This window comes from Pongo abelii, chromosome 9, assembly GCF_028885655.2.
Source record: "Pongo abelii isolate AG06213 chromosome 9, NHGRI_mPonAbe1-v2.0_pri, whole genome shotgun sequence".
In the NCBI taxonomy this organism is placed as follows: domain Eukaryota; kingdom Metazoa; phylum Chordata; class Mammalia; order Primates; family Hominidae; genus Pongo; species Pongo abelii.
In genome coordinates, this window is record NC_071994.2 from 106,333,028 (window position 1) to 106,359,459 (window position 26,432).

Here is a 26,432-nt window from a genome sequence, read left to right on the forward strand (position 1 = left end):
AGCTGTAAATCCAACCATATCACAATGTATTGTTTCTTTCACCTTTTAAATTTTTTTAGATTTGCTAACCCAAAGCAAAGTTTTATATAAACTTTACATTTTAAGGTTATGAGGTGTAAATACATTTTATCCTTTATAATTTTAAGCAAGCACAATGTTTTTACGGTCATTCTTTTGTCATTTTTTTGTCATCTTAACTCTACATTTCACATGATATTAAATGAATGTTAGTGTTAAACATCAATTATATTAAAATAATTTTTAGACTTCATTCTCTTTCAGAGCTATCAAAATTTCTTCTGTCATTTTTTTATTCATTTATTAAATTTACAGATACTTGCTGAGTACAAGAAAAAGCCAGAAATTCTGCCAGGTTCTGGTTACCTACAGAATTTGTACCTGCTCTCTGGGAACTTAATTTAGAAGAGACAGATCACGTTAATAACTATATTGTGGGATGAGGAATACTATGGGAAAAATTTACAAAATGACATGGGTCATTAAATCTGCTTGGGATTGTGGTAGTGAAGAGTTGGAGAAGATATTCCCCTAAGACATAGTATTTAAATTATATTTTGACAGATAAGTAATAATTTGTCAGATTACAAAGAGAATAATAGGCAGAGGAAATATGATGAGTAAAAATAGTCGTAAGAGTCTGGATAAATGACTAAAGCCCACGGTATGAGAAGCATGGGCAGATGAATTTGTATGGTTAAGTTTTGAATTTATATTATAGGCCATAAGGTGCTACTAAAAATTGTAAATAAGGGAATTAATATCATTATATAACTCTGTAGAAGCATGAATTAAAGCATTGAGAATCTAAAGACCTTAAGAAGGCTGGTAGTTTAGGCATAGCAATTATAGCTAACACTTTGAACTTACTATGTATCAGGCACTGTTTTAGTGTCTTACACAATTCTACGTGATAGGTACTATTATCCTTGTTTAGAGATGGAATAAGTCAAAGAGACCAAGGTCACATAGCAGATTAGTGGCAAAGTATGAATTTCAACCCAGTCAACATGACTTTAGATGGAGATTCTTATTCATTACACTGAGCTAGTAATAGAAAAGATAAAAATTTAAAGGAAATATAACCAGAGCATTAAGAAATATATCAGAATGTCACAAAAGTTTTAATTAAAAATAGTTACTGATAATGTAATGGTAAAAGAGAAATTTTCGTATGTATTTAAGTAAATTTTTATCATTGATTTTGTAAACAAGGAATTGAATACTCTTCAACCTAAAGATACCTTTCGTCTTTGGCTCACTGCAGAAGTTCATCCCAACTTTACTCCTATTTTACTACAGTCAAGTCTGAAGATAACATATGAGGTAAGAAGATTTAAAACTTGGATCACTAGTTGTATGAAAGCAGTAATCTATACATGACTTCTAAAACTTTGTAAACAACTATTACACAGAACACACAACTTCTTTTTACATTTAGATGAGGTATACATAGATAATAGCATAAGATGATATAAAATACATTTAAATCTTTTCAAATTTTATTTCATACTTATGTTTTTTGTCTTTATTGTGGTAAGAAACACATAACATGACATTTACTATCGTAACCATTTTTAAGTGTATAGTGCAATACGCGCCTTGTTGTGCAGTAGATCTCTAGAACTTTTTTTATCTTGCAAAATTGAAACTCTATGACCATTGAAGAGCAACTCTTCATTTTGCCCTATCCTCTGGCAACCACCATTTTACTTTCTAAGAGTTTGACTACTTTAGCTACCTCATTTAGTAAAATCATGGATTATCTTTTTGTTATTTCACTTAACATAACGTCTTCAAGGTTCGTCCATGTTTTAGCATATGGCAGGATTTCCATTCTTAAAATAGAATAATATTTCATTGTATGTATATACCACATTTTGTTTATCCATTAATCCATCAGTGGACATTTAGGTCTTTGACTTCTTGGCTGTTGTGAATAATACAGTGAACACTGGTGAGCACATATCTCTTCAAGATTCTGCTTTCAATTATTTTGGATATGTAGCCAGAAGTGCGATTGTTGCATCATATGGTGATTCTATTTTTAAGTTTTTGATGGAACTTCATACTGTTTTTCATAGTGGCTACATCATTTTACATTCCCACTAGCACTGAACAATTTGTCCACATCCTCACCAACACTTTTCTCTGAGTGTGTGTGTTTAATAGTGGTCTTCTGAGTGGGTGTGAGGTGATACCTGATTGTGGTTTTGATTTGCATTTCCCTGGTGATGAGTAATGTTGAGCATCTTTCATATGTTTGGACATTTATATATCTTATTCGGAGAAATGTCTTTTCAAATTCTTTGTGCATTTTAAAAATTATTTAATTTTTTGCTGTTGAGTTGTATTAATAGTTCATTATATATTCTGGATACTAATTGCTTAGTATCTTATCAGATGTATGGTTTGCAAATATTCTCTCCCATTCTGTAGATTGCTTTTCACTCTGTTGATTGTTCCCAACCTCCCTGCCTGCCTTCTATCCTTATGTCCATCCATCCTTGTATCTCTCGGTAGATCCAACCCAAACCTTATATAGCTAAAATTGTGTTTGTAATGATATTTTATGATTTGTCAAAGTCATAAATAAAATAGCAAACTATTAAAACTTTCATTTTATTAGTGTTTGTAACTACATGCTTTTTTTTTTTTTTTTTTTTTTTTGAGATAGGGTCTCGCTGTGTTACCCAGGCTGGAGTGCAGTGATGCTATAACAGCTCACTGCAGTCTCGACCTGCTGGGCTCAAGCAATCCTCCCACCTCAGCTTTCTGAGTAGCTGGAACTACAGGTGCTTCACCACACCCAGCTAATTTTTTTTTTTTTTTTTTTTTTGAGAGACGAGGCCTCACTGTGTTGCCATGGCTGGTCCTGAACTCCTTAGGCTCAGGCAATTCTCTTGTCTTGGCTTCCCAAAATGCTGGGATTACAGGTATGAGCCACCGTGCCTGGTCCTACCTGTTATTTTAGATTAGTACTGCTCTTTTTCATCTGAAGGTGTTAGTTTCATTTAAGGAAGAAAACAGGGTGAGCATTAATCCAGAAAAGCAAAGATGATTTAATATTAGAAATATTTTAATTGAATGATTATAAGGTCTAGTAAGAAAGAACTTTCCCAGAATCTTCACCAGCTGCAATCCCACTATACAATTCTACTAATCTATATTCTAGAACTGGATTGCATGAGCCATGAGGGCAGGGGGTATTTTTTTTGCTTGCATTTTTGAACTTAGCATGTAATTCAAGGCCAAGTAAGAGGAATTCAGTAACTATTTCGATAAGAGGGTGTTATTATACCAGGTAAACTGTTCCTTGAATGTTTTAATGTGTAACCTTTTCTGGGATCTTGTTAAGAGGTAATTTGATTACATTTTTATGGAAATTTTCAATTTGATTTCAATTATTAGTGAATTTTTTTTATTTCTTGAATCACTATAGGAAATTTTAACTATCTTAGCTTAGACTATCCTTGTAGTTCATTGAGATGTTCAAAATGATTATATGTATGTGCATATATATAATATGGGCATATATTATTTTTTAAAATTGTTAAAGTCACTTCATTATTTTTTTCTTTTTTCGATTAGTTGTCAGAGTTGTTTAAAAAAATTGTTCTTCCAAATAACTGTTGCTATACTTATGAATTTGCTTTTTCTTATTCTTTTCATTTCACTGAATTTTCTACTTTTTTCTGTTTTTCTTTCTAACGCTGTCTTTAGATTTTTTCTCCTTTTATTCTTCCTGATTCCTTGAGTTGAATGCTTGTTTTCTGTTTGCTTGTATTCATACTGAAACTGTTCTAAGTCTGAATTTGCAGCTTAATATGTCTTTGGCTTTATTTCACAATTTTGGCATATGAGTGTTTTTGTTTCATTTATTTTTCAGTCTGTACTTATATGTGATTTTCTCTGTAACTGTATACGATTTATTAATTTGTATGATCTTTAGTGTAGTGCCTTTTTAAAAACTCTAAGTGGTTGTTTGGTTTCCTATTAATGTCATGTTTTATTGAGTAGTGTGCAGAAATTTGGCCTTATCTATGATAGTTTTTGTAAATGTTTCATAAACATAAAAGCTTTCATTTAAAAAGTGTGAATTTGATAGGTACTTAATATTTCAGTAGTGTATTTTCTTTTTTCTTTTTTTTTTTTTTTTTTTGAGACTGAGTCTTGCTCTGTGCCCAGGCTGGAGAACAGTGGTGTAATCTTGGCTCACTGCAACCTCTGCCTCCTGGGTTCAGGCAATTATCCTGCCTCATCCTGCTGAGCAGCTGGGATTACGAGTGTGCACCACCACACCTGGCTAATTTTTTATTTATTTTTTGTATTTTTAGTAGAGGCGGGTTTCACCATGTTGGCCAGGCTGTCTGGAACTCCTGACCTCAAGTGATCCACCCACCTCAGCTTCCGTAAGTGCTGGGATTACAAGCGTGAGCCACCATACCCAGCCACTTTTTAAACAAGAAAGTCATTTTACTTAAGAAATAACAATGAAAAGGATTTCAAAGGGTATGACTAATTTTTGTAGTAGGCATTCTTAAAGTATCGGCCTGAATTTATTATTTTTATGTTAGAAACCATTTTGGAAGAAATATTTTATTTTTAAAACAAGCTAATTAGAATAACTTGGACAGAAAAACCCACATTATATATTTTTTAATATTAGAATTCTTTCTGAGGGGATTATTTTGCTATTTTTCCACGAACTTGAAAAGTTATCATTTTGATAATTTAAAAAATGACAGGTATGATACATATGGATGAACATTTTTAAAAATTTTATACTAGTCTGATATGTAATTTCAGTTCCTGGATTTTTGTGTTTATGAACCTAGCAATGTTAGGTAATACTTTAAATTTGGACTAATGCACAAGGAACATTAGTTGACATTCTATGTAAATGGTATGTTGAATTCCTCATGGAAATTCAAATAGCAACTAGTAAGGGAAAGCTGGCATATTAAACTCAGACACCTGTCCCATAACAATCAATATCACATTAGTATTATAAGTAGTGATTTAGTGTCAGTGGGAAAAAAAAAAACACCTCTCAATCATCATATAAAACTTATTTGGTTATTTTGAATATTATTGTATAGATTTTTAAATTTGAATAATTATTCTGTATTTATATTTGAGATGAACTGTTAGATATAAGCAATTTAAAACTAGTTTTATGTACATTTTGAAGTAACATAATAATTTAACTCAAACCTGGTAAGCAGTGAAAAATTTTCTTTAAATTATGTTGTTAAATATGTTAAAATCTAATATATTTTACTTGTAGGATTTTAGCAATAGGATGTCTGTTGATTTTTTTCTAGTCACCTCCAGGTTTAAAGAAGAATTTAATGCGTACTTACGAGTCTTGGACTCCTGAGCAAATTAGCAAAAAAGATAATATACATCGAGCTCATGCTCTCTTCAGTCTTGCATGGTTTCATGCTGCATGTCAAGAAAGAAGAAACTATATTCCTCAAGTAAGTAAGAACATGTCTTGAATACATTCTAAGCTTTATATTTTTGTATGTTAAAATATTTTTTTTGGCCAGGCATGGTGGCTTACACCTGTAATCCCAGTACTGTGGGAGACCGAGGTGGGCGGATCACCTGAGGTCGGGAGTTCGAGACCAGCCTGACCAACATGGAGAAACCCCATCTCTACTAAAAATACAAAATTAGCTGGGCATGGTGGTGCATGCCTATGAGCCCAGCTACTCTGGAAGCTGAGGCAGGAGAATCGCTTGAACCTGGGAGGCGGAGGTTGTGGTGAGCCGAGATTGTGCCATTGCACTCCAGCCTGGGCAACGAGCAAAACTACATCTCAAAAAAAAAAAAAACAAAACTGGTGGCACGCGCCTGTAGTTCCAGCTACTTGGGAGGCTGAGGTAGGAGAATTGCTTGAACCCAGGAGGCAGAGGTTGCAGTGGGCCGAAATCACACCATTGCATTCCAGCCTGGGCGACAGAGCAAGACTCTGTCTCAAAAAAAAAAAAAAAAAAAAATTGTAATGTAATATAAATAGCTAGGTTTACAAATTTACGTAATTACATAATAATTTGGCTCATGACTTAAATTTATGTCCTTAATTTGATCTTTTCTGCTGATCTTCTAGACTGTATATGGCTAACTACTTCACATCTCATTGTATTAAAATATTAAGAACAATTTGTGACCCATTATAAGCCCTCAATGAGTATTAGGTATCATTTTTATAGTTTATATTGCCTAGATGGCTCAAATTTCAAAACCTGAATTCCCCATACCAGTCAGTTCTTCCCAATAAAAGCCATTGGTATCTGTCTACTTCCTCAGTCTGTAAACTCAGGAGCTGTTCTTGGTATGTTGTGTTTCTTAGCTTCCCTATTCAATCCATCATCAAATCTTGTTAATTCTACTTCCAAAATATAATTTAAATATATGCACTTCACCATTTTTAAGCCTCATCACCTCTCACCTGTACTACTTTCTGAATTTGTCTTCCAACTGTTCTTCCTACTTTTTGCATTTAGCAACCAGAATTATCTTTCTAATATATGAGTTTGGTTATTAGTTTGCTTAAAATTTATCAAGTGGCTTTTTATTGTACGTAGGGAAAAGATATGCAAATACCTTAGCATAGTCCAGAAGAAAAGACCCACCTATCTCTTCAACCTCCTCTCAGGCCCTTTGTGTCACTTGCATTCTACACTTCAGTCATGCTGGGCTTCTTTAAGGTCTTGAATCTATCTACTCTTTCTCACCAAAGGCTCTCTATCTGTTATTGTCCTCACAATCAATAAACTGCATTTTTTCCATTGCCATGGCAGTCATATCTGGTACTAATGGTCAATTCTTCTTGCCAAATGCTTCTCTCAGCTGTAAATTGCATCACTCATCCATCTTTAAATTTTTCCCATCCTCTTTTTTCAACTTTGTCCACTTTCGTTGAGGAAAATCTCTCCTCAAACTTCCCCCCTCACCCTGCTCCCCTTTTAACCTCTCTATTTCAGTGCCATGTCAAAACAAGAGCATAGGTTCTGGAGCTAGACAGACTTGCATTTGAGTCCTGACTCGAGAGTTCCCTTGCAGTGATACCTTGGGTAAACTGTTTTAACCCCCAATAAGCGTCAGTTTCCTCAACTGTAGAATGAGGGTAACAATCATATTTACCTTTATTGTGGGCATCAAATGAAATAGTGTATGTTTAATGCTTAACACAGTGTCTGATTTGTAGCCTGTCAATAAACATTTGTCAAACAGATGAAATACTAAACAATAATAGCATTGTGTTGTTTCTTATAATATGTATACCACACTTATGGGGAAGACTCATTGATCATAGTTAACTTGCTCAAAGAATCACACCTAAAAAGTAGTTCCAAAATGGGGTAGGCACATCTTCCTGTAAATCTTTTTTTTTCCTGACTTCTCTGACCTCTGTCCTTAGCCTAATATATCAATTAATCCTGAATGATAGATGAACAATACTGATAGTGATTTACCTTTATTGAGAAACCATTTCTTGTTTGTGCTTCAGAGAGATTGTATAAATATACAAACATATTTTATTAATTTATATATGCATTTATGTTCTTTATAACTCAGACGGTAGGTAGCATATTACAAACACAGCTCTGTACCTTGCTTTTTAAAACAATATATTTGACATTGTTAAGTATCAGTGTCTATTTAATGCCTAATTTAAAAATAATATTTGTATTATATAATATCGCTATAATTTTTTAGCAGTTTTGGATTGTTGGATGAGCATATATATTCTTTTCAACTTTTGCGAATATAAAAAAAATGTTGCAGTGGAGATCCCTATGCATGCTTTATTTAACACCTATTCATAGCTGTCAATTTTTAAATGTGGAATATTTGGGTCAAAGAATATATGTATTTTTAGAAATCTATAAATATTACCAAATTGTTATCCATAGGGATACAGCAATTCACTTTCCCACAAAAAAAAGTTTGAGAATGTCACTTTTTTTCATACCATACTTTTGTTCTCATAAAAATCATAACACTGGAGGTAAATGTGGACAAAATATATATACCTATGACATGGTCTCTAACAATATAATTGTTAGAGACAATTTTTATTACAGACCATGTCATAGGTGTATATATTAAGCAATATTGATAGCAACAGTTTTCTAATTTGGGGGTTTTAAAAATATTGATCTTCAAGGTATTAAACATTTTTTAAAAATAAACTTTTTCACATATACAGTCTAACAGAATGATGTAAGAAATTTTATTAAGATGTTAGAAAGTTTAGATAAATATTAGAGGAATTTTGTTAATTGTTGATGGGTACGTATCCTTTAGAGATCTTTAATTCTTAAATCTTCTAACAGCAAAATTTAAATCTTTTGTTTTCATAATATCCATAATATTCTTTTTTTTTTAAAATATCCAAATGCTATTGACCCCAAATTTACACATACAGCTCAGATCAACTTTCTAGGCTGTATGTTTGCATATCTAACAGCTGTCATATCCAGTTGGATGTCTCAAACATGTCTGAAAATTCACATATTCTGGATCAAGCACTGGAATTTAAGCTTCCCAAGTGCACAGATATTTGTCTCTTGTTCATTGCTATATTTTAATTGACCAAAACATGGCCTGGTATATAGCAGTTCAAAACTTATGTTTTTGTTTAATGTGTTTGTTTAATTGCTTTGTTAAACGTTTGTTTGGTGATCTCATGATATTCCTTCCCAAACCTTGTATTCTTTCAGTGTTTCACTTATTAAGAATGACATCATCCATCATCAATTTGAATGAGCAATAAGCTTAGAAGTCATTCTTAACAGCCCTATTTTTCGTGTCTTCATACTCCATTACAATCCAATACAAAAATTCTGTTAGTTTTATTTTCCTAAGGAGTTCTTAAATCTGTCTACTTTTATCTTTGTATGTCACCCCTCTCCCCATTAGGGTGACTTTCCCTCTCCTCTAGATTAGGTCAGATCTCTTTCATATGTGTGAAACATACTAAATGTTTCTCTCGGTCAAAGTTATTATCATTTTACAGTTGCATATGTATTTGAGTGATTGTCTCCACCCCACTCTTTCCCACGTTTTACTGAAAGCTACATGAGGGCAGGGATAATTTTTTTGTTCATTCTTATATTCCCAGAGCCTGAGGTATAATATATATTTTTAAAATATTTTTTGAGTGTTGAATGAATGAATGAAATTTGTATCAGTATTCCTAAATAATATCCAAGTCTAAATATATTTTAATTTGAACTTATTTTATTACTTAGAACTAATTAGTCAATAGAAGCCATATAGAAATTATTTTATGTTTCAATTGTCTACACAATATAGAGCTCTATGAATATTCATTTTATACAAACGCTGTAGCTATTAGTTATAGGTATATAATTTTATTTAGTTCTAATATGAATGCTTTGTGGGTTCCGTATGAATGAATATACTGCTATATGCTTTTGGGCCTTTTTTTGTGTAGTATTTTTTTTTTGTATGTTTGTGGAGAAAATCCACAATTCTGAAGGATAACGTATTAGGAAATATCCCAATGTATATATAGTAATTAGAATAAAAAATTTAGTATACCAGTTTGTTCTCTGTGACTATGTTGCCACATAAATAACTAAAATTAGTATGGTATTATAAAGTACTTTTCATGCTATGGCCAGTAAATTTTTTTTTTAAGTTTACTGTTATTTTAGATTTATTATGTGTTGGTTTTATTAAAAATTCCCAGGAGTTATATATTTTTAAGTCTATATTGATCATTTCATTTAAGGACAGTGATACATACATATGTATCTTTGACTACTGCTTAGTTGTTTACTTAAAAAAATTGTTTTTTGACAGGGTTGGACAAAGTTTTATGAATTTTCTTTATCAGATCTTCGGGCTGGGTACAACATTATTGACAGACTTTTTGATGGTAAGTTCTAACAAAAAGTTTAATCTCATATTAATAAAATATTTTATCTGAGGTCTTATTAACTATGTTTTCTTCAGAAGTGGCTTAACTTCCTGTCACAAAATTTGCTTTTGCTTGTTATTTTATTTTTTATTTGACTGTTATACCTGTGTTATCTCCGAGTTGTTATATGGATCTGTTCTTACATGGATTCTTCTTTCTGGAAGCAGAAGGCTAGAAAGACCTTGTTTTCACTTTGTGTCTTTCAAAAGTTTCAGGCACTTTTTTTTTTTTTTTTAATGTTTCTTTTTTTTTTCTTTTATTATTATTATTATTATTATTATTATTATTATTATACTTTAGGTTTTATGGTACATGTGCCCAATGTGCAGGTAAGTTACATATGTATAAAAAAAAAAATCACATATACTTTATCTAAAATGAATATGCATTCGTGAAGAAAATGATCTAAAAAATATGAAACAGTTAGTTAAATAAAACAAGTCTTTACCGTCTGGTAATAGTCCCCTAATCCACTAAATGTCTACCATAATCCACCGCTGAATAGCTCCACAAGTAAATAAATCATTTAATGTCCTGATGTAAAAAAAAAAAAAAAAAGTTTCAGGCACTAACTTAGTTTTTCAGATGTCTTTCAAGGGAACTGTTAAAATTCAGGAGTATAGCAGGCTAAGATTAGTACCAAGGATTTGTGGAGTCATAATTGAATTACTAAGTAGGATTCAGGAAACGAGGTACAAATAATAGATTAAAACACAGCAGCAAATAAAGCCATGTAATCTGATCCCTTAAGGCCATCTAGCTATCAGCCTCCTTGAAAACAGGAACAGTCTAATCTCTAAAGTTTATTGTGCAGGGCGAAGGGAGGGGGACATTAGAGTTTAGACCAATGATGGATTAGAGAATAGAGTATGTTGATAGTAATCTCAAACTTAAAAATGTCACAAACAAATCTCTCAATTCCTGTCTCCTCCCCACCCCCACAACCCTGCCAAATACTTTTTCCTGATTCTGCCTCCATTTCAGTAGATGGCCACCATTCATGTATTAATGGTTATTCAAGGCTAAAGCCTGTGAGTCACCGTGGATTCTTTTTTTTTTTTTTTTCCTCATCCTCAGACATCCAGTGCTTTGGCAATTTCTATCCTTTGCAAATCACATCATGATTCTATTCGCTTATTTTCCAATGTGTTGGCAGTCCAAGCAATAATTTCTTACCTGCTCTTCTTCCACTTTAGCACCCTTGCAAACATTCTTCATACCATAAACAACTTTAGTTTTTCGAAATGCAAACCAAAGCATATAATTTTCCTGTTTAAAACCTATATCCATATTTGGCATCTTTATGTTCCTCAAACAAGCCAGACTTGTTCTTACTTGAAGGTTTTAATAGGTGTTCTTCCTTCTGTCTGAAATGCTTTCTTCCCAAACTTTCATATGGCCTTCTTCTTCCTGTTGTTCACTTCTCAGCTTAGAGGTATCCTCTTGAGAAGAGAATTGCTCCTGGAGATTGATTTCTTACTGTTGAATCTGAAGTAATCTAATCATTCTCTATCCCTTTGTCTTGTCATATTGTCTTAATACCTTAGTACTACCTCGATATATTCTTGTTTATTCATTTATTTTCTTATTTTGTTTCTCTCTTCCCACTAGAGCATAATCTGTTTTAAAGTAAGATCTTTGTCTTGTTTACTGTGTATATCCTTGAGGTTTATAACAGTGCCTAGCCCATCATAGTTAATTATTATTTCAGTTAATAGCATCAGAAATTTTTTCTATAACTTGTCTTTGGCAAAAGGATAAGGATGGACAGCTAGGATGTGGCCAAGTCCCATTTTCATTTATATATTTTTGAAGTTTAAAAAAAACCTATTTAATGAAGTATATGGACAAAAAGTACTTACAAGTTTATGGCTCATTGAAATTTCCACAAACTGAATTCCCCCACGTAGCCAGCACCTTAATCAAGAAACAGAACATTATAAGTACCACTGAATCTACTCATGTAATGTTGCCTTTCAGCCTCTACCATTCCCCAACTTTATCTTCCCCTGTTCCTGAGGTAGACACCAGACCCCTAACTATATAGATTACTTTTGCCTGTTTTTGTAAAACTGGAAACATACAGCATATATGCTCTAGTGTTTGGGTTCCTGTAGTTAACATTGTATTTGATAGATCCAGCTATGTGTTTGCATTTAGTTGTAGTCCATTTATTCTCAATGCTATACAGTATGCCTTTGTGTAAGTATATGTATTTCTGTTGATGGACATGTTGGTAGTTTTGAGTTTGGGATGATTATGGGTAATGCTGCCATACCTTTAGGTGACTATGTAGATATATTTCTGTTGAGTATATATGTAGGAGTAGAATTGCTAGGCCACAGGGTATGCATTTGTTCACCATTACTAGTTAATGCCAAATAGTGTTCCAAGAGAATTTTCTGTTTGTTTAAAAGATTTTTTTAAAATTCTACATCAGAAAAGTACACATAAATGTACAATTCAATAAATTTTCCATAAATTGAACCTATGTAACTTGCCCAAAATAAAAAAATAAAATAAAAACAGCATTATCAGTATTTTAGAAGTGCCTTCTTCCTACTCCTTTCTACATATGACCCAACATTCCCCACCTCATACATGGGTAACTACTTTCCTGAACCACATGAACTGTTGTTTTTAATATTTGACACAGATTTTTTTTTTTGGAGGATATAAACTAATACTTTTTTCAGCTTGCCTAAAAACTTGGTAATTTTCCAAAATGCTTTTGAATATTTATTTGACTTTTATAATACCACTGTGAGGCTATTAGTGTTAGTGCCCTTTCACAAAAGAGAGAAAACAGAATTTGAATGATTTATCATTGTGTTTCACATTTGTGATAGAATTAATTAATAGCATTGTAAGACATATCTATATAAATAGATCTCTTACACCATTATGTTTCGAATAAAAGGCAGATGCTCTAAAATGATATTGAATCTGAGTAAAGATCTGTTAAATCTTGATTATAGAATTTTCTGACATGAATGAACTTCCACATGTATAGAATTAAATGCCAAAAAAGAGAAAAAGTTCTAACTCTTGGGAACAATTGGTATTGAGAGTAATAGCCATGCAACCTAGAGCAAGTTTCCTAATCTTTAAGCCTGAGTTTCCTGATCTTTAAATTAGGAATAATAGTAGACAATATCTCCGTTTATTCGAATATCCAGAAGTTTAAATTATGGAGTTAAGCTATCAGTAATTGTTGGCTGTTATTATTATTGCTATTGTTGTAATTTAAGTTCTATTCATTTTATCCTGAACAACATAAAATTTGTTTTGAGAAAAATAGGTAGAAAAAAATAAGATTTTCTTATAAAAATTCGATAAAATATTTCACATAATGGCTGCTGTTTCTGTTTTGTAAGTTGAAAGATACACTAATATGTCTGTATTCCTTAGTGACTTATCAATGACTGGCTAACTTATCAGTGACTGACCAAATGATAAAGGTATCATTCAGTGAGTATCAGGACAACTAGAAATTTGAGTCCTGGTGAAGTCCTTTGTTTAGTCACTGTTGACAATAAGATGTAGGCAGATAACAACTTTATTCTTCCACTATATAGGTCCCCTTATCCTGCAGGAGGCAACCTAAATCCCTTATGTTCCAAGGCATGTAGATAATCAATTTTTGTCATATCTCTAAACTTTATAGTTATGAAATAGAACTATGCTAGTAATGCTAACAATAAAGTTTATTAGCTAGTTTAAATGTAGTTATGTGTCTCCTGTATTTACTGTTGATCTGAGATTTAATTCTTACATTTTAACATTACCACAAAATTGTGATGACAAGGATATTTCTGTTGCAAAATGAAATAATATCTTATACAAGAAGTTCCTGACCAACATGGTGAAACCCCATCTCTACTAAAAATACAAAACTTAGCTGTGTGGTGGCATGCGCCTGTAATCCCAGCTACTCAGGAGGCTGAGGCAGGAGAATTGCTTGAACCTGGGAGGTGGAGTAAGCAGTGAGCTGAGATTGCATCATTGCACTCCAGCCTGGGCGACAGAGTAAGACACCATCTCAAAAAAACAAAAAACAAAAAGTTCCATTGTGGTTTTTTAATATTACATTTCTCTTCTATTAAAATAGAAAATGGGTAGTTGACTATGTAAAATCATGACATTTAGAAGAGTGTAATGTGTGAAGGTGTTTTGTAGCGTTTCCCTGTTAATCAGTTTATTTTATAAACTGACGGTTTCATCAAATGTGTAAAATTATGTTTTGGATAGGTTCTCTTAAGGAATTTCCAATTTAGGTAGCCAGGATTGTGTGGCAGATAATTCAGATAATCTGACTGAATTCAGAGTACCTCATTTCTATTTCAGATCTTCGAGATTGTATAACTTTCTCATTTTGGTGCCTCAGCCTCCCTATCCCTTAGGAAGGTTTCTCCATATGTATAATTGTATAATATTAATACTTCTATCTTTGCTATAAGGATTAAGTGAATTTATACATGTAAAATATTTGGAAAATTTTACTTGATTAAAAAATCTCAAATATTTACTACTATTAATATTAATAGTCATTTGAATAAATGATTTAGTTGTATTAAATATATTTTGCTACATGTTATAACTCAAGCCAGGAATTTAGTTAATATTTTAGAAATGAAATAATAAGAGTGCTTTTTTAAAATTATAGGTGCCAAAGATGTACAATGGGAATTTGTACATGGTTTACTTGAAAATGCTATTTATGGAGGACGTATAGACAACTATTTTGACCTTAGAGTTCTTCAGTCATACCTGAAGCAGTTTTTTAATTCTTCAGTTATTGATGTATTCAACCCAAGGAACAAGAAAAGCATTTTTCCATATTCCATATCTCTACCACAATCCTGCAGCATTTTGGTAGGTAAAATGAATGATTTTCAGTCTATTTCCAGGTAGATACGTGAATCATTTCTTACATTGTTAAATACATGTTACTTCTTTTCAAATGCACAAGTAATTATTCACAGTTTGGATTATTTGTTATGACAATATATGGCTTGATTCTTTCAACTTTAGTAAGGCATCCTAAAAACTTTTGAGTACTTACTGAAAGTTGGGTGGTTGATCATAATAATAGGCTGGTATGTAGACAGATCTTGAAGGGAGTGGCCAAAGAAAATTCAAATAAGGTAGGGCTGATGTGAAAAGCTGAAGTGGGAGAATATGCACTTCATAGTAGGCATGAGTATACTCTCATATATTGAAAAATATGAAAGAAGACAAATATTATTTAATAAATATGTGTCTTCAGTTTCTGGCTTGTACACTTAAAGCTTATCTAAATATATAAAAGGAATTTACTTTGTTTTTCACAGCAACATTTTGTGTATTTATTTCAGCTAGCTGTAGCTTTTTGCCTTGAGCCATCACATGAAAGCCTCCTAGAATGTACTCATCTTTTCCAGAAAATAGTAATAAGTATAGCCAAAAGATTTCAATTCTAATTTATTTTGCCATAAACCTATATGTGTATAAGTGTGCAAATAATGCTTTATTAGAGTACTATAATTATACATTTCTTCATGAATTACAAAGGCTTATATCTATTCAATTATGTAGTTCTCTCAGTTTTGTGCTATTTCCTTTCATCCAATTATTTTTCAAGAAAAATCCTTCATTTGGCACATAATTGTCAAAAAATAAAAGTTTAAAAATCACTATTAAATATATTACTCTTATTGACTATCTTACTTATTACCTTAAGTATCCTGTTTTATTTCTAGTATCTTTAATTTACTCATTCAGTCAATAATATGCATTGAACATCTGCTCAGTGATAGTTCTGTTCTAGGTATTGTGGATATAGTAATGCACCTGTGGAGTTTACCTTCTGGCAGAACCTTAGAGTGAGTGAATAAATAGAGAATATTGCATAATTATTATACATTTAATTCAGATAGTGTACCCCAACAAGTTTTCCAACTCTATTGTTAGAAGCTTACATTGAAAAATACAATTCATACAGAAACATGTACATCATAAATGCACAATTCCATGAATTTTCATACATAGACCACATGAGTGTAGCCAGTTCTGGGGTCAAGGAACAGAATATTATTAGCTTCCTAGAAGTTCTCCTTATATTCCCTTCTAGTTACTACCTCTCCCACAAAGGGTACATTATACTTACTCTAACAGCCTAGTTTTCTTGTTTTTGTGCTGTTTATATAAATTATATCACATGGTATATATATATTTTTATGTACAAGTAAGGGTAAATCAGTCTGAATATGTAACTGCCAGTTACTAGTCAGCACATCACTGTATAGTTCTAGAAAGACAGAAGACTCTAGCCAGTCTAGACAAGAAGATTTCATAGCTATTTTGAAATAAGCAAAGTGTATAACTCTACAAAGAGTAAATATTTTTAAATTTATAGGATGACTTATGAGAATCACTGTTTAGCTTTCTAATAATTGAGTTAGATGAAAGACACTGAATGTTTCCTAGGATAACACATGCACACATATATGCAAACATACACTCATGTACATGTACATATACATTTATACGTGTATGTTGTGATTGAGTACCTTGAGGAAGTTTACAAATGCTAAGCTAAAGGATTGGAAGAATTTCAAAGAACAGCATGACTTTCCAAAATGTGACATATTTACAGGCCCTGGACTTCCTGGAGTCCACCTGTCTCCTTGGAAATACTTCAGGGTCAGCTGCCAAGGATAAGAAAGGATGAGGGGAAGTCAGAGGCCAAGTCTCCCCATGCCTACTTCAGCAAACACGGTTTAGATGCACGTGCAGTACTTGCCTTAAAATAACTTCTCTTCATGAAAACAAAACAGTTTCCATGTTTAGGTCAAACTGAATAAGTGTTTTTGCCTGCACTTAGTTTTTGATTTAAAGTCATGAGTGAGTAACTGTTGAGATGAATGCTCAACAATCCAAGCTTATTCAATGTGTAGAGTAATTCTTAGGATGAAATGATAGGATTATCAATGCATTTTATCACACCTCCCCAGCAAACTGAAGACTAACTGGAATTGCTCTATTATAAAGCAATTTACAAAGCAGTGCTTGCATACTAGTATGTGTCTACACGTTTACAAGGTTTCTCTAAGTTAAAAAGAAACAAAAGTAGATTGCTTGAATATATATATATATATATAATCGCTTAATTTAACATGAGCAGAACTGCACTCTGCAGATTGGTCTTTGGTAAGCTATAGGAAAAAAATTACAGAGCTTTCCTAAAAACATCTAACATAGTAGCTTACATATAGTAGGCATAATCACTCAAATATGTTGTAAATAATTCAGAGTCCCTTTGTATGTGGGAGTTAGGATAAGAAAATATATCAAATAATTGAAGTGTGAAGAAGTATTAATGACAGAATACTTCCCATAGATAACTGAGTTAATATCAAACAAAGTGAGATTTATCTAGAAAATAAAAATACAAATAATAATTTAACATTTCAAAGTATTCTTTCTTATTTCAATGATTGTAAGTTCAATCTTTATTTTTTAAAAAAACTGTTTTTCACTTCTTTATATTTAGGACTATCGTGCTGTCATTGAGAAACTTCCAGAGGACGACAAACCTAGTTTCTTTGGTCTGCCTGCCAATATCGCTCGCTCATCTCAGCGCATGATCAGTTCTCAGGTAACCTAAAAAGAAGATCTACCTTCAAAAAAAGTTGCTAGTGAGCCTGAAGGAGACGAAATTAAACTTGATTTAGTACCATAGACCCCACAAGCTTTATTTAAACATTTTATTTTATTTTCACAACACCATTCCAGATTTAAATATACTTTTTAAAATATTTGATTTTCTGATTTTTTTTTCGTTTTAAACTTTTAGATTCAGGGGGAAATGTGCAGATTTGTTACATGGGTAAATTGTGTGTCATAAGGGTTTGGTGTACAGATTATTTCATCACGTAGGTAATAAGTATAGTGCCCAATAGGTAATTTTTTGATCCTCCCTCTCCTCTCACCCTCCACCCTCAAGTAGGCCCTGGTGTCTGTTGTTCCCTTCTTTGTATCCATGTCTACTCAGTGTTTAGATCTCACCTATAAGTGAGAACATGTGGTATTTGATTATCTGTTCCTGTGTTAGTTTGCTTATGAAAATGATCTCCAGCTCCATCCATCCTTGCTGTGAAGGACATGGTCTTGCTCCAGCTCCTTCACTTCCTTGCTGCAAAGGACATGGTCTTGTTCTTTCCTTATGTTGCATATTCTGTGTTGTCTGTGTATCAATCACATTTTCTTTATTCAGTCTACCATTGATGGCCATTTAGGTTGACTCCATATCTTTGCTATTGTGAGTAGTGCTGCAGTGAACATTCATGTGTATATGTCTTTATGGTAGAACCATTTATATTCCTTTGAGTATATACCCAATAATGGGATTGCTGGGTCAAATGGTAGTTCTGTTTTAAGTTCTTTGAGAAATCGCCAAACTATTTTCCACAATGGTTGAACTAATTTGCATTCCCACCAGTGATGTATAAGCATTCCATTTTCTCTTCAACCTTGCCAGCACCTGTTATTTTTTGACTTTTTAATAATAGCCAATCTGATGGGCATGAGATGGTATCTCATTGTGGTTTTGATTTGCATTTCTCTAATGATCACAATGTCAAATATTTTTTCATATGTTTATTGGCCGTATGTATGTCTTCTTTTGAGAAGCGTCTCTTCATGTTTTTTGCCCACTTTTTAATGGGCTTGTTTGTTTTTTGCTTGTTAATTTCTTTAAGTTCGTTATAGATTCTGGATATTGGACCTTTATTGAGAACTTAGTTTGCAAACATTTTCTCCTATTCTGTAGGTTGTCTGTTTACTCTGTTGATAGTCTCTTTTGCTCTGCAGAAGCTCTTTAGTTAGGTCTCATTTGACAATTTTTGTTTGGGTTGCAATTGCTAATGGCATCTTTGTCATGAAATTTTTGCCAGGGCCAGTGTTCAGAATTGTATTTCCTAGGTTGTCTCCCAGGGTTTTTATAGTTTTAGCTTTTGCATTTAAGTCTTTAATCCATCTTGAGTTGATTTTTGTATACGGTGAAAGGAGTGGGTCTAGTTTCCATCTTCTGCACATGGCTAGGTAGTTAACCCAGCACCATTTATTGAATAGGAAGTTCTTTCCCCACTGCTTGTTTTGTTGACTTGTTCAAAGATCGTCAGATTGTTGTAGGTGTATAGCTTTATTTCTAGGCTCTCTATTCTGTTCTGTTGGTTTATGTGTCTGTTTCCATAGTTCTCTTTGTGGAGATCTTTCACCTGTATACTGCTGTTAATACTTCTGATTGTATTATGAAATTCTTGTAGTGAATTTTTCCATTCCAGAAATTCAGTTTGGTTCTTCCTTAAAATGCCTGTTTCATTTTTCAGCTCTTGGATTGATTTACTGGATACCTTGGATTCTTTGGATTGGATTTCAACTTTCTCCTGAATTTTGTTGAGCTTTTTTGCCACATTCTGCATTCTACGTCATTTCAGACATTTCAGTCTGATTAGGGACCGTTGCTGGTGGGCGGGGGATGGGCGTATAGTGGGCTCCTTTGAAGGTAAGGGGACACTGGCTTTTTGAATTGCCAGAGTTTTTTGTCTGATTCTCATCCGCTGAGACTGGCGTTCCTTTAACTCTGATGCAAGTTGGGTTTGGTTTTGGATGCTTTCAGAGGGCCAAGGCTCTGTACAGTGTCTTTATTTGTGGGTGAATTCTTGCTCTTGGTTTCCAGCATCTATTAGCAGAATAATGTTTAGTGTTGTAGTTTGGGCTGCAGTCCAATAGATGGCGCTTAGGAGTAGTGGCTGGTAGATAGGCTCTTACTCAGCCCTTGGTTTTTTTTGTATTTCCTTGTTTTCGCAAGCACGTTCTTGGGAGTGGAGAGAGGGGCGGGGAATAAAACCATCTCACCAGAGCCCCGTCGTTGGCTTTGAGTGAGCCTCCTCTGATCATTGGCTCCTTGCCCGGGTTTCTTTTGCTATGTGTTCGGGGTGGTGGGGCCGCCTCTGACAGGCTGCAGCCGGGAGGTAGGCCGGCCATACGCTTTCTGGACCAGCCCTGTGGAGGGAGGTACGAACCGCCTCTGTGCTGGCCCACAAACCTGCACGTCCCACCCCTCTCAGTGATCTGAGGGTGGGCGCTTCTCCCCAGCTCCAGTGTTGGCCGCAGATCTGGGCTCAGTACTCCTGAGCTGCAGACCGCATTCCGGGGACACTGGAACAGCCCTTGGCTTGGGGTCAGACTCTGGCTGCACTGGGGGATCTGAAGTGCCCCTAGGTTACTTAGAAAATACTCAGATAGTGCAGAGCACTCAGGCAGGGCTATGGAGGCTGCGTTGTGCACACGATCCTGTGGGGTGGCTATGGAGGGGCTCGGGAGCGGGAAGGGCTGCAGAACAGATGTGCCCCAATCCTGTGGGGGAAGCCAGCCTGCTGTCTCTTGGCCTGGCAGTCAGCTGATGCTAGAGCCTCTAGGAGGGTGATGGGGACCCCTGGGGGAATGGACACTCATGGCCTTACTCTACTACAGCTGTCCTGCACACAAAAGCTCCTGAGCTCCACACCAGCTGAAGCACTGTTTCTGCCTAGTCTCCAGGCAGATCCTCCACCAGCTCACACATCCATGGGGGATGCGGGGTCCCCTGAGCTAGGATCCCATAGGTCCAAGGTGAGGGTGAGATGTCCCTCAGTCTCCTCACTCATCACTTTCTCAGGAGTTGCTTGGGGCCGGGAACAGCCACGAGCATTATGTTAAGGCACACAGGGTTCCAGCTTCTTCCCTCTTCACCCTGAGCATCAGCGTCACTTCTCCATCCACTCTTGGTAGTGTTTTCTTCCCAAAGATCTGCCCAAATTTTGTTGGATTACTTGATAATTTGGTATCTCTCGGTGGGAATGGTTCTTCCTGGCTGCATCTAGTCAGCCATCTTGCCCAGCCCTCTCTATTTTAAGGTTTAAACTCAAGTTCTACCCAAATACATATGTGTATGTGTATAATACATATATTTGAATACTCACATAAAATTTTACAATACTTAAGCAAATAAGGTTAATATAGTTAAAAGGTTATTAAAAGAATGAAAGGTTATTTCAGAGACTCCAATAAAGGATTTGCTTTGGGAACCTTATCAATAGAAGTTCAATTATTCTCTTGAAAGTTCTATTATTAACAGAACATGGCTTCTGCAACTGCTAGTCTCAGTATCATTCAGGTTCTAGGGGAATCTGATTTAGCATAGTTTGGATCAGTTATCTAATGAAGGTAATAGGGTAAGATAGAGCAGATACAGCCTTAGAGACTTAGAGATACAGGAGAAGAAATACAGAATGTTCAGCATCTTCATCTTACAGGGAGGCCAAGCAAAGCAGCTACCTATATACAGAACTTATTTTGCTCCTGGGCCATTGACAGGAGCCAAGGGTGTGAGGATCATCTTGGTACTGAGAAGCTGTAGCCTTAGTTTCCCACCAATCTTCTATTTCATGTTAGCTACAAAAGTCCAGTTCTTGTATACCAACACACAGCTCCCCAGGCTAAGTGGAGTCCCAAGGAACAGGGGTTTCATGACAAACTAGGCAGATAAAACATTCCACGCTTATCTTAACTACGTAGTTTCTAAGGAAATAGTACTATGAGAAGATAGACTCCAATGTTATTTCCCCAGACTGTCCTGATTCAACCCAGACTTCATTTTACTTGTTACTCACTCGAATATACCATAAAATTATCCCAAATTTATCATAATATGATCTAATTTCTACTAGTTTGTCTTGTCTTAGTATTCCAATTTTTATGAATACTTTTGGGATGAAACGAAGATAACATTCTTCCTAAGGTTTTTTGGTAACACATATTTTCTTATTTGTATTTTAACTGTCAGTCTGTTTCACTGCTTATTTACTTGAGTACTTATTTTTTTAAATTACCATTTTTTACTTAAAAGGGTTTCACAGTGCTTCAATCATTGTAACATTTTATTTTTCAAATTATAAAGATGTATATGCAACTGAACTAATAGAATTTATATTTTTAGAGATTTTTTTCATTCCAAGCCACATTTAAATGCCCTTATTTGAAAGTAAATATTCAGATACTACAAAGTTTGATTCGACACCAGGCCTGTCAATGTACTTGACAAAAAGTAGATTAGAAGACATTATTTATCATGCACAAGTTCAGGGATGTAAGAACTGATATTGCATCAGGTATTTGATGATTTGGGCTTTTAAGGACAGGCTAATGCCAAAGTTGTATAACCAATTTTGTACAAATATGAAGGCCGAAAATGAGTACATACATTCAAGGCAATGACCACAAGTTGTGTCTATCTGCTGCAAATTGTTGATGATACTTATGTACAGATGCTGTGTGTCAGTAGTTAGCAGTTTTTTTCTTTTTGTAACCTGCTGCAGCATAGACACCACATGGCATTCTCAACCACATCAGCTAATACACTCTTTTCCTCAACTTTTCCACTGTTATAGTTACTGTAGGGATGTTACATTAACCAAAATGTGAAAGTCAAAAGCAAGAGACTTTGGGTTTTGTTTTTGATGGTGAGGAGGGGGAGAGAGAAATTTGATATATTAGTTTGAATTGCCCATGCAATAATGTTTATTTGAGTTGCCATAAAATATCTATTTGGAAATGTCTAGTAGGAACATAGACTAAATAAACGTAGGAGAGACTTCAGATGTAGATATGATAAAAAAAAATAATTTTGACAAAAAAGCAGTACATCTGTGAGAGAGGAAGCTATGGGAATTAGAGATTGATTGCTAGGGAGGATGAAGCAGAAAAGAAAGATGCCTGAAGGTAGTATCCTGGGAAATACCTGTGATTAACACATACTTGGAGATGGGAAAATCTTTGAAAGAATTTTAGCAAGAGTGATCTGCATTCAGAAAACAAGACAAGCAGAAGAGCTTTAAAAGAGAGTCTTCAGGTGATGGGAGGGAGTGATGCTGGTTGTTCAGGGAGTGGAAGAGGAGGGCTAAGTTATAAGGAATTGGGCACTATTCAATATTTCAAAATCTTTTCTAGAATCATCTCTGTAGAATGTTGGAGGATAGAAATCTAATTGCAGTAGTTTGGGAGGGAAAGTGGGTGAAAAAGTGATGCAAATGAATATAGGTGATTAATTGAGGAAGTCTGGCACTGACCAGAACCTCTGTCTCTGCCAATAAAAGTTAAAAGCAAAATGTCAGTAATCTAATGTGAATACAAGATTCAGGGAGAGATTGTTATTATTGATGTTGGTAGAAACTGAAGCATGTTTTTTTCTGTACTCTCTTACAGGATTCTGAGTTATTCAAGGGTAGAGCATGTAGTTTTCTTTTCCTTCTCTTTTTTTTGTTGGGGGGTGGTATGCCAGTACCTGTTTACTGATTGTACCCTTAGTATCCTTAGTACCTTCTATTAATGAATATTGCTTTTGTTTTAAAGATGTATTTTACATTTAAAGCAACTATAAATATCGTTTGAGTTGATTCAAAAAATATCTTAAGATATTTTTGCTGTTAGCATTTTTGGCTATAGGCATTTCAGTATTTCTTTATATCTTTTCTAGAATTACTCTTGCCACTGCTTTTGCTTATTTAAATTCTTAGTTCAATACCCAGTCCAAAGCTTATCCTCTCCTGAAGTATTTTTATTGATCGTCTGGTATTTTTTACTTTTATTTATCTCAGCTATCCAACATTATTTGCCTCTAATATAATATTAGGTTTTGGAATGTAAAGGCGAATAAAAATAGTCCGTGTTTTGAAGGAATTCAGTTTAGTGGGGAGAGAAATGTGTAGAAAAATTCCCACTGCCACATAAATGGTAACATAGAAACATGTATTCTACTAAGTATGTATCTTGTGAATTTATATCTGAATAAATATATGTACTTTTCATTTCATTGCTGAAGAAAAACTTTTGCATGAATTAAATCATTTGTGTTATGTTTGTACAAATTTGTGCGATCAAGACAGTGTGAGTAAATGAGAAACACTTTAAAATTAAGCTAAGTTAAGTTCTTCTGAAGGAATCTTTAAAGCAGAAATTATACTTCTCTTATAACTTCAGACTTGGTAATGTTTGAAATTTTGCTTCTTTTAAATTAAAAAAGTAATTGTAGTTTCTACAGTTTTTTGTTTGGTTAAAACAGACTTTTGTTTCAGAAAATGGAAACTAAACAGTAAATTTTTTAAATAACTAAAGCTCTAACCTATTTTCATTAATATATATCTTTATTTATCCAGATAGGACAATATCTTCTATGTGTTATGTATATTAACTTTTGTCTCCCCAAATAAATAAAACAGTTAAAATAGCACTTAGTAAATAGTAGGTCCGTTTATGACAATGCTATTTTATTCATCTCCTTCATGTCCCTCCTCCTCTTGTACCAAAACTGGCCTGTCACAGTACTTTTATCTTTCTAATTAAGCAGCATGTGGCACCAGCAGAGTCAGACACTGAGACAAAAATTAAACTTCTTTCACTGGATTTCATATATTGGAATATTAGTAGTCTTTACTTGCTGGTGATCATACTTGGAGTGAAAGAAGGAAGGCAGTTGTAGCCAATAATAAGTAAACCTCAATGATATAGAGAGCTTGAAAGAGCATTGTTTCTACTCTTTTGACAATAGAAGCCAGACAAACTGCAAATTTATAACTTTCATTGAACCTCTCAGGGATGAAATTGCGGGACAAAAACTATGAAATCTAAGGAGATGCAGTTGCCTAAAAAGAAGTCACACAACACAAACATTTGCTTACCTGGGGCATATGCACCTAGGCATGGTTAAGAATTCAGCTGGAATTCTTAATAGTTAGTAGTTAATAAATAGTTAAAAAATAAATTATTAATAGTTAATAAATTGGTCAAGGCCAAGTGTAGGCTGCTAGCCTGTGAGGGCAACTGATATAGGTGTTCTTACCCCCTTACAGGCTTTTTCTCCATGGCCTCTTACCTGATGAGAGTACTCAGGAGGTTTTTTTGTGCCAGAAACCTGGGGGAGAGAAACACAGCTGTTTTGTGGGGAGGGGTCCATAAAATTCTGCCCCTACCCTAAATAAAAGGGATCTGTAGACCCCTGCTTTATATAAAAGTTATCTTCAGAGGAATTTGAAACCTGAACTGCAAAAATCACCCTCAAATCCAGCCCAGCTCCTCATTTAACACAAATCCCTAAAGGCCTATCAGAAAGAAAGTTATATGCATTTGTAAGCTTTAAAACTTCCCTAGTCTTTACTGCTCTAGACAAAATGTTCAGCTTTCAAGAAAACATTACAAAGTATATGAAAATGCAAGAAAAGGTACTACTCCAAGAGACAGAACAATCCAGAGAACCAGAATAAGATAAGACACAGATGTTGGAACTACCTAACAGAAAATTTAAAAGTTACAATTTTTATGTTAAAAGTTCTGACGAGGCCAGGCACAGTGGCTCACGCCTGTAATCCCAGCACTTTGGGAGGCTGAGGTGGGCAGATCACGAGGTCAGGAGATTGAGACCATCCTGGCTAACACGGTGAAACCCGGCTCTACTAAAAATACAAAAAATTAGCCAGGCGTGGTGGCACGTGCCTGTAGTCACAGCTACTCCGGAAGGTGAGGCAGGAGAATTGCATGAACCTGGGAGGCGGAGCTTGCAGTGAGCCAAGATCGTGCCACTGCACTCCAACCTGGGTGACAGAGCGAGACTCCGTCTCAAAAAAAAAGAAAAGTTCTGATGAAAAAGCATAATATGCAAGATTAGATGTTTAATTTTAGCAGAGATATGGAAAATATAAGAATTAATAAAATGAAAGTGCTAGAAATAAAAAGCAAAGTAACAGAGATGAAGACTGTCTTCAACAAGTTTATAGACTTGATATAAGCAAGGAAAGAATCAGTGAAATTGAAGACAGAGCAACAGAAGTTACCCAAACTGAAACATAAGGAGAAAAACATGGGGGAAAAAAAATAAAACAAAGCATCCAGGAATTGTGAGACAAAATCAAACAATCTAACCATTGTATAATTAGTACTCACAAATCCACAAAGCTTAAAGGTCACCATGCTGAATAAATTTCCACCACCTCACCCTCTCTTAAAAAACAAACACACATAGGCATAAAATATTAAAACTGAAAAAGACTGAACTACTGAAGCTAGCAGCAGGGTAGAGAAAGTGTTGTGGGGGAAACACACACCACATACAAAGAAACAAATATTAGAGCGGCCTTTTCCTCAGAAGCCATTCAAGTCAGAAGATAATGGAATCGTAGTAACTTTAAAGTGCCGAATGAAAAAACTGGAAAGCACGAATTGTAACTCAGCAAAATATCTTTCAAAATGAAATAAAGTCTTTCTTGGCTGGGCACAGGGGCTCACGCCTGCAATTCCAGCACTTTGGGAGGGCAAGGCGGGCAGATCACTTGAGGTCAGGAGTTCGAGACCACCCTGGCAAACATGGTGAAACCCC

General features: G+C 34.4%; 1 protein-coding gene across 5 annotated transcripts in view; it reads left to right on the top strand.

Annotated features, from left to right (window-relative positions):
- DYNC2H1 (dynein cytoplasmic 2 heavy chain 1) overlaps positions 1-26,432 on the top strand; it is a 360,273-nt gene that overhangs the window by 188,917 nt on the left and 144,924 nt on the right. For all 5 annotated transcript variants that reach the window (XM_054523746.2, XM_054523748.2, XM_054523747.2 and 2 more), the window contains 5 exon segments: positions 1,234-1,344; positions 5,346-5,501; positions 9,865-9,940; positions 14,649-14,857; positions 17,517-17,621. In XM_054523746.2, the coding sequence (XP_054379721.1) occupies positions 1,234-1,344; positions 5,346-5,501; positions 9,865-9,940; positions 14,649-14,857; positions 17,517-17,621 (657 nt within the window).